This window comes from Phalaenopsis equestris, unplaced genomic scaffold, assembly GCF_001263595.1.
Source record: "Phalaenopsis equestris unplaced genomic scaffold, ASM126359v1 Scaffold000364, whole genome shotgun sequence".
Taxonomy (NCBI): domain Eukaryota; kingdom Viridiplantae; phylum Streptophyta; class Magnoliopsida; order Asparagales; family Orchidaceae; genus Phalaenopsis; species Phalaenopsis equestris.
In genome coordinates, this window is record NW_018164806.1 from 701726 (window position 1) to 715307 (window position 13582).

Below are 13582 nucleotides of genomic sequence, written 5' to 3' on the forward strand. Positions count from 1 at the left end.
GCGAATTGTGCAGAAGGCCACCCTAAGGCTCGGAAAGGTCCTATAGGAATCCATTTTGGGTTTCCTCATGTCGGTTTCATCCTTCTAAGTGTTAGAAGTCGATACCGCACACGCGAAACTCCAAAAGAGGACGGAAATATGTTGAACTAAAACGAGGCGGGCACCACTTCTAAGGTTCTAAGATAGTCGCAGGAAGACCCCTAAGGCTAGATCCTAACTCCTACGAGGAATACTAGACCTTACTAAAAATGAGGTCAACAATGTAATGTGCGCTGCATCATCATTCGTTTCAAATAAGCATCAAATGCTTTTAGGCTTTTCATTGATTGTCTCCAAGTTTCTAAAGGGATCTTGAATTAGAAATTTGGAAACCTCATTCCTAGATAAATCAGAGTTTTCTCTTTCAATTCTAGCAAAATACAGGACGGTTGAAGAGCCAAAGTTGTACCAATGCTTATTAGGTGGATAAAAGAATCCCTACTTCTAGGTGGGACTTTGAACCTTTTCGTCGTCTATTACAGATGACTAAATGTTAGTTAAGATAATAAATTATAAAGTTACATGATTTGTGCATGTATATCAAAGGATAGAAATTGCATTAACATGAAGGATTGAGATTTGGGAATTTTGAAACCCTTATTCCCAGATAAATCATAATGTTTTCTTGATAAGTCGAGCAAAGTGCAAGAATGTTAAAAAGCCAAATTTGCCCTAAGGTCTCTTTTGTGGCTGAAGGAATTCCTGCTCCATATTTCTGAATCCTTTCCTTCATGTCTTTTTGAGGACTAGAAGGGTGGATGAGATAAAGAGGAAATGAAATTGCATGACTTATGCAAATATATCAAATGGTAGAAGATGCACCAATAAAAACAGTGGAGAAATTGAGATGGGCTGGGAAGAAAAGGGGGTAAATAGAATGGATAATGATTATGTACAAAGTTTCATGCAAAGTAAGTTTAACTTAGTATGAAACAGTCGAATAAAATGAATGAAGAATGTGGATTTTTAAAGCCAACCCCATTGGATAAAGCTAATGATAATGATAATGAACTTTTCTATTTTTATTATTATTGAGAATATGCATTAGCGTATGCATGATTCTAAATCAATGATGATTAACTAGTTTTGACTGCATATGAAAGGAATTTCATTATGACTTCCAAATGTAAAAGCACTTGCATTTTTTATAATACACCATTCTATCCCTACTAAGGCGTCTTAAGAACAACAGACTTATCATGGCCTGTGTTGTAATTTATTTTGGTTATGCCTGGTCGTCTATCAAGTTCAATAAAATTTTTAAAGTATAGATTGTGTTAGTGGTTTACTAATCTTGTAAAACAACTTGAATAACTGTTGAAATTGTCCAGTGAGCTGTTTTAAAATGTTAATTTACTCAAGGCTAAGCTATTGAATGTTGTGCTACCATTAAGTCAGCATAACTAACTTATTATTGATAATATTAGCAAATTTTGAACAAAAATAGGGCAAAATTAAAATAAATTTGATGTGCTAGGAGGTGTTCTATCTATGGTAAGGGATAGTACATGAAAATTAAATGCTAGATAAATTAAGCTTTGTGAAGCCATTCTAAATAAGGCATGATGAAGCCTTACAATGCCAATCAAAGCAAATAAGATTTGCCAAACGAAGTTAATTTAAACTAAGCTAAGCAAAGAGATCATATCAAGCCATGCCTTACATAGCCAAGCCTTATCTATACTCCCAAGTCATGTTAAGCCTTGCTAAGTTAAAGTATGCTAAGTTATCAAAGATCATAACGTTTTATAACCTATAATAAGGTACTTTGAAACATGCTATGTTATATCATATTACATTATGTTATGGTGTCTTATATTATACTCGTCTATAATATTATTTAATATCTTATATTAGAACATATAACATGCCACTTAGAGAGCAACAATGATCTATGAATTCGGTTTGATGAACAAACAACACATTTTTTAACGTAAAACTACCTTCCTAACTTGAGAAGACATTTTATAGCTCACACACACACACACAGTGTTGTTATGCATTCAGACAAATTTTATTTTCTCAGAATTCAAATCACAATTTTTATAATTTTCAATATTACAGGTAGCACAATAATAGATGATTTTGTTAAGTGAGGTTGTGACGTGTCATGATATATATTAACGTATTTCAACATGCTATAATATATCATATCACAATCTATTATGGTGCTCTATTTTATATAATATTATAATATAGATTTGGAGGTAGAACCTCTTTTTTGATTAAAAATATATATATATATTCGCCAAAATAAAAATTTCATTGATGGGAGAAGATACAAAAGTTTTAGTGAGCAGGTTGTCACCTCCCAAAAGAGCTCTTAAGAGAGGTGGGCAGCCCAGGACTTAAATATTGTTTTTCGGCCCTACACCTAGCCGATGTGGGTATATTTGTCCGTGACATTCTTCTCCACCCAATTACGTGACGCCCTCGTCGTGGATTGGCTCCGCTGAGGGTCCCACTGGACCATGGAGAGTCCACACACCTGGCAGACAATAATCTGTTATGATACCACTTGTCACCCCCCAAAAGAGCTCTTAGGGGTGGTGGGCAACCTAGGACTTAAATACTCCTTTTCGGCTCTACACCTAACCGATGTGGGACTATTTGTCCTTGACAAGTTGCTAGGAACCCACTCACAAGACATACAAGGCTCAAAAATAACCAAAATGTACAATTATACCCCGAAACGGCTAGAGACAATTTCCACAAAAAGATAAAAATGATATGCGGGCTACTCGGGAGGAGCGCAATTCCACCAGAGAGCTTAATTATGATGAGTGAACTTTCCTCTCTCCCTATATCTATAGAGGGAGTCGAGCACCAAACAGTGATGGGGGCTTCCAACCGAAATGAGCAAAGCATCCTCCTATAAATTCCTTTGTTCTTTTAGTCTTTTTTTTCTTCCTGTTTTTGTAAACTTGCCAATTATCTTCCAAGGGTTCCAACTTATCTCTGAGTTGATCATCAATGAGAGCAATTTCTACCCGTTGATCACCTTAAACTTGGCACTCTGTCAGGGTTTGAAGGCTATCAACATCAGCAATAATTGTTTCCATTAGCATATGGAGCATCACCAGGCTCCAAAATGAGATTATCCTCATTTTCAACAACATGAGGGTGCTCATCTGGGAAAAAATTAGTGGCAATATCCTCTCTACTTGCGGTTTCCACCATATCAGCCAGTGGAATAGGTGCTCCTTGAGTAGTTAGGTGAGGCACTTCAGGTTGGGGTAAAATATGTTGCATTTTTCAAGTGTGTCCAAACATCTTACAATGGGTGCTATAGTATGGTCTTTGTTCCATGACAATATGTTGTCAGTACTCATTATGTGTAGTGTCAAGCCAAACTTTTTCAATGTCAGGTAAAATGATATCTCTCTCCACCAGGATTCTAATAACAGAATGTTTGGTGAGATTAAAAGTGGGTATGTCTGATTTCATTGGTCTCCCAAGGATGACCCCAATGGAATAAATGACATAATGGTTGAAAAGATGCAACTTAAGCCCATGTAACTTAAACCATATAGGTATTGTAGGTGATTCTTGGTTTGGATCAAATTCAGGAGACTACTTGAATAACTTTATAGTTATTCCTTCAATGGTGAGGTATTTCATGGAGAAAATCCTAGCATAATTCGTCCATAGTCAAATGTATCATCACGTCTCCCATCTAATAGACCCACCTTCCATTGTCCTTACAAGTTTGAAATCCTCAAAAGCTTTGCAAGTAACCTCCATTTTGGGATACCCCAACTGAAACTTTTTAATGAGAGTTAATTTGTATTTTTCAACCAGAGTAGAGACTTCGAAGTCTGTAAAGATAAAAGCAGCCTTACCACCCTTCCTATAAACCCTCTTAACAAACGAACGGTCGGCTATCCCTTCAAGAGAATCATGATAGATCTGAGGAAACACTACATGGTCGACAACCTTCTCAGAGTCTAGACCCTTATCAAGCACCTCAACGAAGGATTCTTTACGTAGGGGAGCTGCGACACAATCCCTTTTCTGTCTTCTTCGAGCACGACTAGACGAGCTACGACCCTTCCAATCTTCTTCGAGCACAAGAAAGAGGGAAGGATCTTCATCGCAAGGCCATCCCCTTGTGTGATTCTGACAATTGAGCATGCAAAGCGGACAATTCCCGTGTGAAGCTTCTTGTTCTTGTTCGACATCTGTGTGTGTGTGTATGTGTCTATATATATATATATATATGTATATGTCTATGTATATACATATATATATTTTATTGAAAAGAAATGGCCAGAGTCTTTTAGACGAGCCCCACCATTGGTGTTGCATATCGAAGCTTGTCGTGAATTCAGATAAATTCTATCATTTTTGTCTTCAAATCATCATTTTTATGATTTTTAGTGCCATCGTAATTGAAAACAATATACTAAGGCCGTAATGCGTCATAAGATGCAATAACATAGCACAACATGCTATAATATATTATATTACAAACTACTATGGTGTTTGTAACTTTAAAAATCATAAAAATGGAGATTTAAAGGCAGAGATGGAATTTGGTCAAAGCTACGGTGGTGGTAATTATAATGTGGAGGTAGTTATAATATGCCATTTTTAGTAAAAAAAGGAGGGTGTTCACAAAAAACTAAAAAAGAAAATAAATAAATAAACAAATGCAATGATGAAAAATGCTTGGCCTGTACTTAAATCTCTAGAGATTTTTGATAGTTTTGGAGATACTTTTTCTTGCAGTCGAAACTAGTTATGTTACTAATTTTTTTTTGCTTTTTAGTTTCTTACATTTTGTCGTTTCTGATTCAAACAGGCCCATGTAGAAGCTGACACCTTCTTTTGTTTTGTGGAGCTTTTGAGTGGATTTAGAGATAATTTTTGCAAGCAACTTGATAACAGTGTTGTTGGTATTCGGTCTACTATTGCAAAGTTATCGCAGCTTTTAAAGAAACATGATGAAGAGCTTTGGCGTCATCTTGAGGTTACCACAAAAGTAAGAAAAAAATTTTAAATTGTTAAGTCTTGAAAATTATGGTTTTGGAAGGTTACGCTTGTTGCAACTAAGTGGTGCTTGTATAACTCATCGATGTGATTATAATATGTTGTCCAAATTATGTTTTTTTTTCTTCTTTTAAAGGGAAGTCATCCTTCCAAGGCGCGTGCCATTATATTAACGCTTCACTCTCAGAAGGAGCTGACATGTAAAATGAGATACTCTCAACTCCCATGGGAATTTGTTTTTTTTTTTGTTAGACGAAGCCTTGACAAAATTTTGGAAGTGAGCACAGAATAGATGAAATCCCATCTTATTTGTGGATCTCTTTATGGATTGAAGCATTGCATCATCTTTATTCATGTCAAATCTTACTAAGCTACTAGTATGCATGTGTCCAACTTTTGTTAAGAAGTTCATTTTCAGTTTGAAACTTTGTATTCTGTTTTGGCTATTTATTAAACTGTTTTACTTTTAAGCGTTGCTTTTTGGGATGGTTTTAAGTTTAAGTTTTTGCTTGGTATGTTGACTTAAATTTTTTTGCGTGTATATTGTCTACTTCCATGTTGGTTCCATGTCTGTACTTGCTTTTCAAAGTTGCTGTCTGATAACGGTCCAAGTAATGATTGATAGCGAGTCGTCGTTTTGCTTATGCAAAACCTATCAGCCTTGTAAATATGATGAACTTACATGAGGGAGAGTTGTCTTGTTCCATAAAGACAAATCAAACAGTTTTGGCATACAAAATGGTTGATTCGTGCAGAACAAAAACAACTAAAATATTCTAAATTTCGTAATAGCATAGTAGCATTAGACATTAGATATTTGTTGTGCATGTTGATCCTTCATTTGGAGAGGGAGCTAAAGAAACAGTGAACTGTGCTAGTTTTTATTTTATTTTATTTTATTTTTTATTTTTTTATTTTCCTCCCGATACATATGAAGAATCTGACATGTGAGAAGGACCGAGAAGATAAGACAAATCATGTTTAGATTTATCGAACGAAGAATTAAAAGGAAGGCATGAAATATATATGAAAAAAGCAAGAGGACATTCTAAAAGGGAGAACCTATCCCTGGATAGGAAACTAAAAGAAAAAAGCTTTCTTTATTCATCTTTAAGGCTAATTAAATTTTAGATGATGGAACCTATTAAGAGAAATGAGTTTTATTGAAATTGATCAAACTACCCTTAAACAATATAAAAATATTAATTTAGGCCTAAATAACAAATAACATCTAAACAGCTGGCAGTTAACTTTAATACAAATAAGGATGGTTTCATGATACATTATATGATATACTAAAACACGGGCTGGCACTTCATCGATTCCCATCTATTACAGAAAATTGAAAAAAAAAAATCTTGGATGGAATAATTGATCCCCACTTTGGACATCAAAGGCAATACTACTACTCGATCTTGTGATTGGAGAGTTAAAATTTTGCTTGAGGATTGGAGGTCATAGATTGTGTTATAGAGCTTGTGAAATTCATCGAAAAAAGAAAGATGGATGGGAAATCCAACGTATAGACGTGTTTAAAAGGGGAATAACACCATTGCTAATAATATTGGTAGAAAACTATCTTTATCACTCAATAACATCCCTACAACTCTTTTATGATATCAACAGTTTGAAAACCTTCATGCATATCATTAGATTGATTTGTCTAGACCATAGCATTAATTGATTGATGTTTTTGTTAGCAAACTGCTAAATGTATCGGGCGAATGAGTTTTTCTAGAGGATGAATTGTTACAATTTGCAAATTGGTCAAGTGCCACATTGCCTGAGAAAAATCTCAAGATTTTATAGTTAAATGAATATGTCGGCGAGATTGCTTGTGATTGAGAGAGTGGGATGCAACAATTTGTGAGTGACCATTGTGGAAATTGTGGGGGAACTTTGAAATTTTAGTGATGTGGTTAGCTAGTGCATGAAGTTTTGTTTAATACATGACAGACAATATTAAACGTGCTTGCAATTAAATAATTTAGGGATGCAGCAAGGATTTGAACTCACATGCAGATGCAGATTTAAAAGCAAGCTAGGGCTTCTTGGTTTTGCTTAAGCAAAGGCTTATGTTCAATTGATTGAGTAAAGCCGAAATTGTAAAAGTGGTGTGTAAGATTAAGCATCATGAAAGGATAATGGGATACGGACATTGCATGATGCAAGGAATTTGTGGATCGACATGCGGGTGAGTTATGAGGGGTAAGTGTGTTTTGGTTAACGTATTGTTTGTATAAGAATGCCATGGTGTGCGTGTTAAAGAATGAGATTAGCTTTCTGGCAATGTTTGTCTGACAATGGTGTCAAATAGAAAGGGGGAGAGGGAATCCTTGTGCCCAAGAACTCAAATAGAAGGGCTTCTTGAGTATGACATGACATTGCTGCCTGAGATGGCGAGAATGTTGGTGCAGGAAGCAATACTAAACAATTGGATGACGAGGGGAATTTAAACATAATCAATGCAATTAAAGATGTCGCTAGAGAATGATTTTGATGTCAATGTCTCAATCTTCATGTAACATACTTAGTGGAGATGTGTTAGTGTTTTTTGTTAATGATGTTTAAGAGGGGAATCAAGGGTTCTTTGAGGACTTAATGGCATGACAATTGAGGGATTCAACAGTTAAACTAGTGCAGATATTTCTTTGTTGAGAAATTTTGTTATGGGAAATGAACTATATTAGTTATTGAATATGTGTGGCCTATAAATAGGTATATATGAGAATACAATGAGAAGACAAATTTGAGAAAGATTGTAGTAATTTATATATAATAGCTTCTTAGTATTAAGAGCCTTAACTTATTTTATTTATTCTATTTAATACATCAACCCTCTCCATTAAGCTAGAGCACATACATCTATTAGCTCAGGCTTGTTACATAAATGAGAAAAAAGTACATATACATATTTTAGCTGTCTTAATAAAATGTCAAAGGCAAAAGATAATCTCTAATGGAATGCACAATATCTCGTATAAAATGATAATTTTTCTAAATATGAATTTTATAAAGATCCAAATAGAGGAACACTCACATCATTTATATGAGATGAAGAAGCCATGATATTGAGTGCGTCAAAGATGAAGAGGAAGAAACAAGATTATTGAATAAATACTATTGAGTTGTAGAGGTAAGAGAGAAGAAGCTTATCGAGTAGTGAATGAAGTCAACATGCTAGGTAGTGAATAAGAAATAATGGATTCATTAGTGCAAATAGGTGTCATAGCAAGCACAATGTTTAGGCTAGAGAGTGTGTCTATGAGGACAAGCAACGATGTTTCTCGTACATAACTAATAGCGACTGCGTGGGCGAGTAGTCGAGCTCATGACTATATTAGTGAGCAAGCGTCATGTTAATAGAAGTGGCTAGGGTATGGTAAAGGAGCTATTGTAGGATTATAGGTTGGATTAAGTTGTTGGGCGACTAAGGTTTTCTTGTTCAAATATGTGTGAGTCCTATAGATTAGCATGCACGGCGATATTATTCTTAATTATAAAGATATTGAATTGCATGTAATTATCTTCCAGTATTATGAGCCCTGCATATATTTTTATGCACCAACAATATGAAATCAAGAACTGTAGCTCTAATGTAAAATTGATAGAGATTGTTGCATTTAAAAAAAAAAATGAAAAGTTGTAAATTTTTTTTTGGGCCTTTTGTTATTTGGCAAAGGAAGAATTCTATATAAAGGGGCTAACTAGAAGATAAGTGATGAAGGGGGGTTTAGGAGAGTTACTGAATTAATATTTCAAAAGAAGAGAGGCATGAGAGAGAGGCGAAATGCGAAAGAAATTCGTACGAGGAAGAGCAATTCGGAGGGAATGCTAGAAAAAAAATTATTTAATTTATCTTTAGTTCTAACTAAAGATTGTTGAAAATGACAAAAGTATTTTTAAACAAAATTAAATTGACAATTAATCTTAATGACAAATGACACTTAAACAACTAGCTTCAATAGAAATAAGGCTAACTCCAAGTAATATTAAATGTTGTTAAAACATAGATCTGCATAGCGACAATCCTGACATTTTGGACCAACATGAATGAGAGCATTGTCTCATCCCCTTGAAGCTCTTGCACTATCCATGTTGCCTTTTGATGCGCTTGAATGATCCTAAAAATTTGATCTAGTTTAGGATACACCGATACGAACATGGAAACACAGAGACATTATACGACACGGATGCGAGACACATTTTTTTAAAAAGACAAGACACTGGTTATATCTTTGACAGAACATTAATATATATATATATATAATATACTAATGCATAAATTTAGTAAACATGAAATCAATTTTACAAAATTCCTGGTATTATAAGGATGAAAGAGCAATGATATTTAAGAATGGAAATTATTAATGAGTATGATATCTATCATAAATCTGAATAACAGGAAAAAAATAAAAAAAATGAAAAATAGTGAGTATAACAATTAAGTAATGAAAATTTAACAAAATTAAATAAATATGATTATCAATAATTTTTAAAATATTGTAAAAAAAAATAAATCTAAGTTATTTGGTATAATATAAATTAAAAAAAAATCTAACATTTTATTATACATTTTCTTACTATTTATAAATTATAAATTTAATTTTAAGAACATGCTTATTTGAATTTTTTTTAAAAAAAATTGGACACGCGATAGGCATGTCCAAATATGTATCGTTCTGACGTGTATCAAGCACTACACTCTTTTTTATAGTGAAGCATCAGTGCATCATAGGACCCAGCCAAGGGTATACATTGATTTGATAATTTAATATTTTATACATTTCAACTAGGAATTATCTTGAATTTTAGGGCTTACTTTACAATAAAGCTATTCTTGAACTAGTATACTCGATGAATAGCTTAATAGTCATTTCAATATGGCTTATTTATTCTCATTTATTTAGATAATTAAAAAAGTTTGGACACTTTTTACAGCTCATCATAGAATTGCACAAGCATAAACATCAACCCACTCACATTTATATCCATGAACATGTTTTTTGTTGTTTAACAATTAGCTTGATTAGAATTTAATAGAATGATTCTTTAATGATGACTTAGCTGTTTATCTAATGACTTATTTTATGTTTTTACATTGATTGAAAAACAAACTTTATTTTACCTTACATTTGAACTTAACAAAAGAGCTGAAATAATAATGTGTGAAATATGCTCTTTTTTTAAAATTATTAATACAGCTGTTTTCTAGTTTTAAGGCTATGCGTTTAATTCATTAAAATTCTCCATATAGTTCAGCTTGTTTAAATCTTTATTATAGCTTAAATCTGAAAGTCTGAACAAGGTTTTAAAATTATTGCCACATTCAAATTTAATTCAAACACAATAAGAAAATAAATAGACAAACTTGAGCAGCCTGGCTCAGTTCATTCAGTACCATTTTTACCCCTCTCGTTGCATTTGTGCCTTGGATGTTATCACTTTTATTTTCTTGTCACCGACATTTCTATCCTTCAGCAGGATTCTGAATTTGTTTGCTTTTCTGAATGCATTTAAATTCTCATTGGCTTAATGCAGGTTAATCCTCACTTCTATGCCTTTAGATGGATAACACTATTGCTGAGTCAAGAGTTCGAATTCTCAGATTGCCTCAGCATATGGGACACCATATTAAGTGATCCAGAAGGTCCCCAGGTATGAATATATAATATACTTGGATACTTGGAGAGCATTGCTATTTGGAAGATTTGCATGCATACCACTCAATTCCGATGTATTTACATATCAAACTCTTGAACTTCAATTTCTTACTTAAATTCCACTTCACCTATGCATAAAAAATTGTATTTCAACTTTTAAATGTTAAATGGTGATATTGTTTTATGTGATGTGAAAGATTTGGGTGGTATAATGTAAAAAAGAAAACTTCAGGTGTCATACATGTAAATATGTAGGAATTGGATGGTATGTCTGTAAATGCCCCTTGCTTTTTTTCCTTGATAAATATTAAGTGTATAAAATTCCGATGCGCCTCTCTCGCAGGAAACCCTATTGAGGATATGCTGTGCCATGTTAATACTCGTGCGGCGGCGTCTTTTAGCAGGTGATTTCACTGCCAATCTAAAGCTGCTGCAACATTACCCAGCAACTAATATTGGGCATCTCCTCTATGTTGCTAATAAGCTGCGGGGTCCTGTGCCAGACTAATTGCTTTACATGCCGTTCTGTTTGATGAGCTTCTAACTTTTATTTGAATTTGTGTTATGTAAATGGTTGGCTATATAAATTTTAAATCACTGTTACCAAGAGGTTTGGTCTCTGGGTGACTGATGAAATCAGAGTTATAGCACGAGCAGTGGTCCATTTAAATTTGTAGAGTATAAGTGTGCCAAATGCCTATTGCTAAGTGTGAATGTGTGGTGCCAAGCTAGCGTGGTAAAGAGGCTTTGATTTGCTGTATTATAGGGTAATATTTAAGCTTTAATTCATTTATCTTATTGAATGACTTTCGATTGAAAATTGCTATTGTTTTGTCTATTTTTCTTTGTTAATCTTTAATCACTACTTTTCTTTAGCAGTGCTTCAGTTCAACAAAACATTGGCCAAAGGCTGTCCTGCAAGTTCCCATTTGGTAACTTCAAAATTGATGCGCTATATTGACATGTTTGATGAAGTAACTTGCTTGAAAATTTTTCTGACAATTTTCTATTGAACTGCCGCATTGTTTGTTGACCGATATTTAACCAAACAAAATAAGCTCTTGCTTGCTTTACGCATAATTTGTTTGGGAAATTTGCATCCATACCGCACAATTCATATTATTTACATGTATAACACCAAAACTTTATATTTGCATTTATAACTCTTTGGTGTGATAAATCTGTGCGAGAAGAGGTGTATTTTTCTTTTAAAAAGTAGGCGATGGTGGTATTTTTGATGTGATATTAAATATTTGAATGTTATGCATGTAAATATGAAAGTTTAGGTGTTAGATATGTAAATACTTAAAGTATTGCCTGTTATGTATTTAAGTGTCACAAACCTTTTTAATCAGCTGCAACATTAAACTGTGATAAACTTTCATGCCAGTTTTTAAGCCTTTATGAGTTTAACTGAAAAGTCACAACTGTTATGACATTTCATTCCACCAAGGAATTTGTTTGTTTTGTTTCAAGTGTTTGAAAGTTGCCACATCCTGTTGTCATTGTTGGATTCAACGGTATTTTTTTATGGATTTGAAATCAAAATCTTAGTTAGTTCTATGTATGAGCTTGAAGCTGTTCCTTGCTGCATACAACAAATTCAAAGGTGTTTGGTTAAATATTATATTTAATAATCTTTTTTTTCCCCCCCTAATTAACAAAAGGGGGCTTCTATGGCTTCAAGTATGAGTAGAATGTAAGAGTTGTAAACCTGCTCTTCTGACTCTTTTTGATTGTCAAACCATATGTTTGCAACCCTTGTTAGAGCCTCTTATTGGTCCGTTCATTTGATAAATGTTCTTCCAGAATTTCTAATATATCGCCGGTCAAGTGTGTAGATAGACTCAGAATGAATCAACCCACTGGTGAAGTCTTGTAAGATTGTATTTCGCCATTTGTCCACACAAGTTGCTCAAAGTATGCTGCTCTGCAACCATCCAATTAAAATTTGAACTTTAGGTATTTGTAAATCTTCCTATTTTTTATTGTCCTCTAGGGAAGCCAGAGATTAATGTTATAAGAGTACATCCGTAGAAGAATCAGAGAAATCAGAGAATTGGACAATAATTTGGGGGAAAAAAAATTGTAAATATGTATAATGTTAAAAAGGTCTTTTTTTTTTTTTTGTTATAATCATCAATAATGTTGAGGTTCTGTTTTCCTAATTTGGGATGAGCTCTTTTGGCTTCTTTCATTTTGATTCTTAATTCCGCAACTGATAATGCATTTTTATTGAAATACTTTGAAGTTTCACATGCAGTGCAATTTCACATTGAATTGTATTTCCTTCTGAACGAACAAAAAAATTTCCAAAATACAGTATATTGGAATGCGAAGCACCAAAGATGCTACCGACCAAACAACCACTAAATCATTAGGCATTCATAGGTAAACTCCTTAAAAATATATGATTATAATGTAATAAATTGATTATATTATTTAATAGTTTAGATGTCTTTAATTAATAATTAATTACGCTGTTTAATAATTTATTCATATTGATTGATAAAATGTAATATGAAATAAAAAGCTAAGTGTTAAAAATACTCCCACATAAATTTTTTCTTCAACTATTTAGATGTTATGTGGCCGCCCGGCCTACTGATTGGGTTCTTCAGGTCCAATCATAAAATCATGAGATCAAAGCCTAGTGAAATCGATTTATGAGTCGACAATTGAATTCGGTCCAAGTTATAAAAAGAAAAGTGGATATACATGATGCGTTAAATCGCAAGAATATGATAAGATGCACCTCGAATAAGCATCAGTAATATCTAATTTTAGTAGAAATTGAAAGCTTCTTTAATCATCCCATAATCAATGCAATGGCTAACAAATCTATCAGAAGCCAGATTTATGTCAGGATATCTCAAACCTTTTTTTTT

At 33.5% G+C, this 13582-nt stretch overlaps 1 protein-coding gene across 2 annotated transcripts in view; it reads left to right on the forward strand.

The window, feature by feature from the left end:
• LOC110026308 (TBC domain-containing protein C1952.17c) overlaps nt 1–11344 on the forward strand; it is a 40152-nt gene extending 28808 nt beyond the window's left edge. For both annotated transcript variants that reach the window (XM_020727198.1, XM_020727199.1), the window contains 3 exons: nt 4844–5023; nt 10573–10689; nt 11038–11344. In XM_020727198.1, the coding sequence (XP_020582857.1) occupies nt 4844–5023; nt 10573–10689; nt 11038–11202 (462 nt within the window). In that variant the 3' untranslated portion in view covers nt 11203–11344. The remainder of the gene's footprint in view (nt 1–4843; nt 5024–10572; nt 10690–11037) is intronic.
• The last annotated feature ends 2238 nt before the right edge of the window (nt 11345–13582 follow it).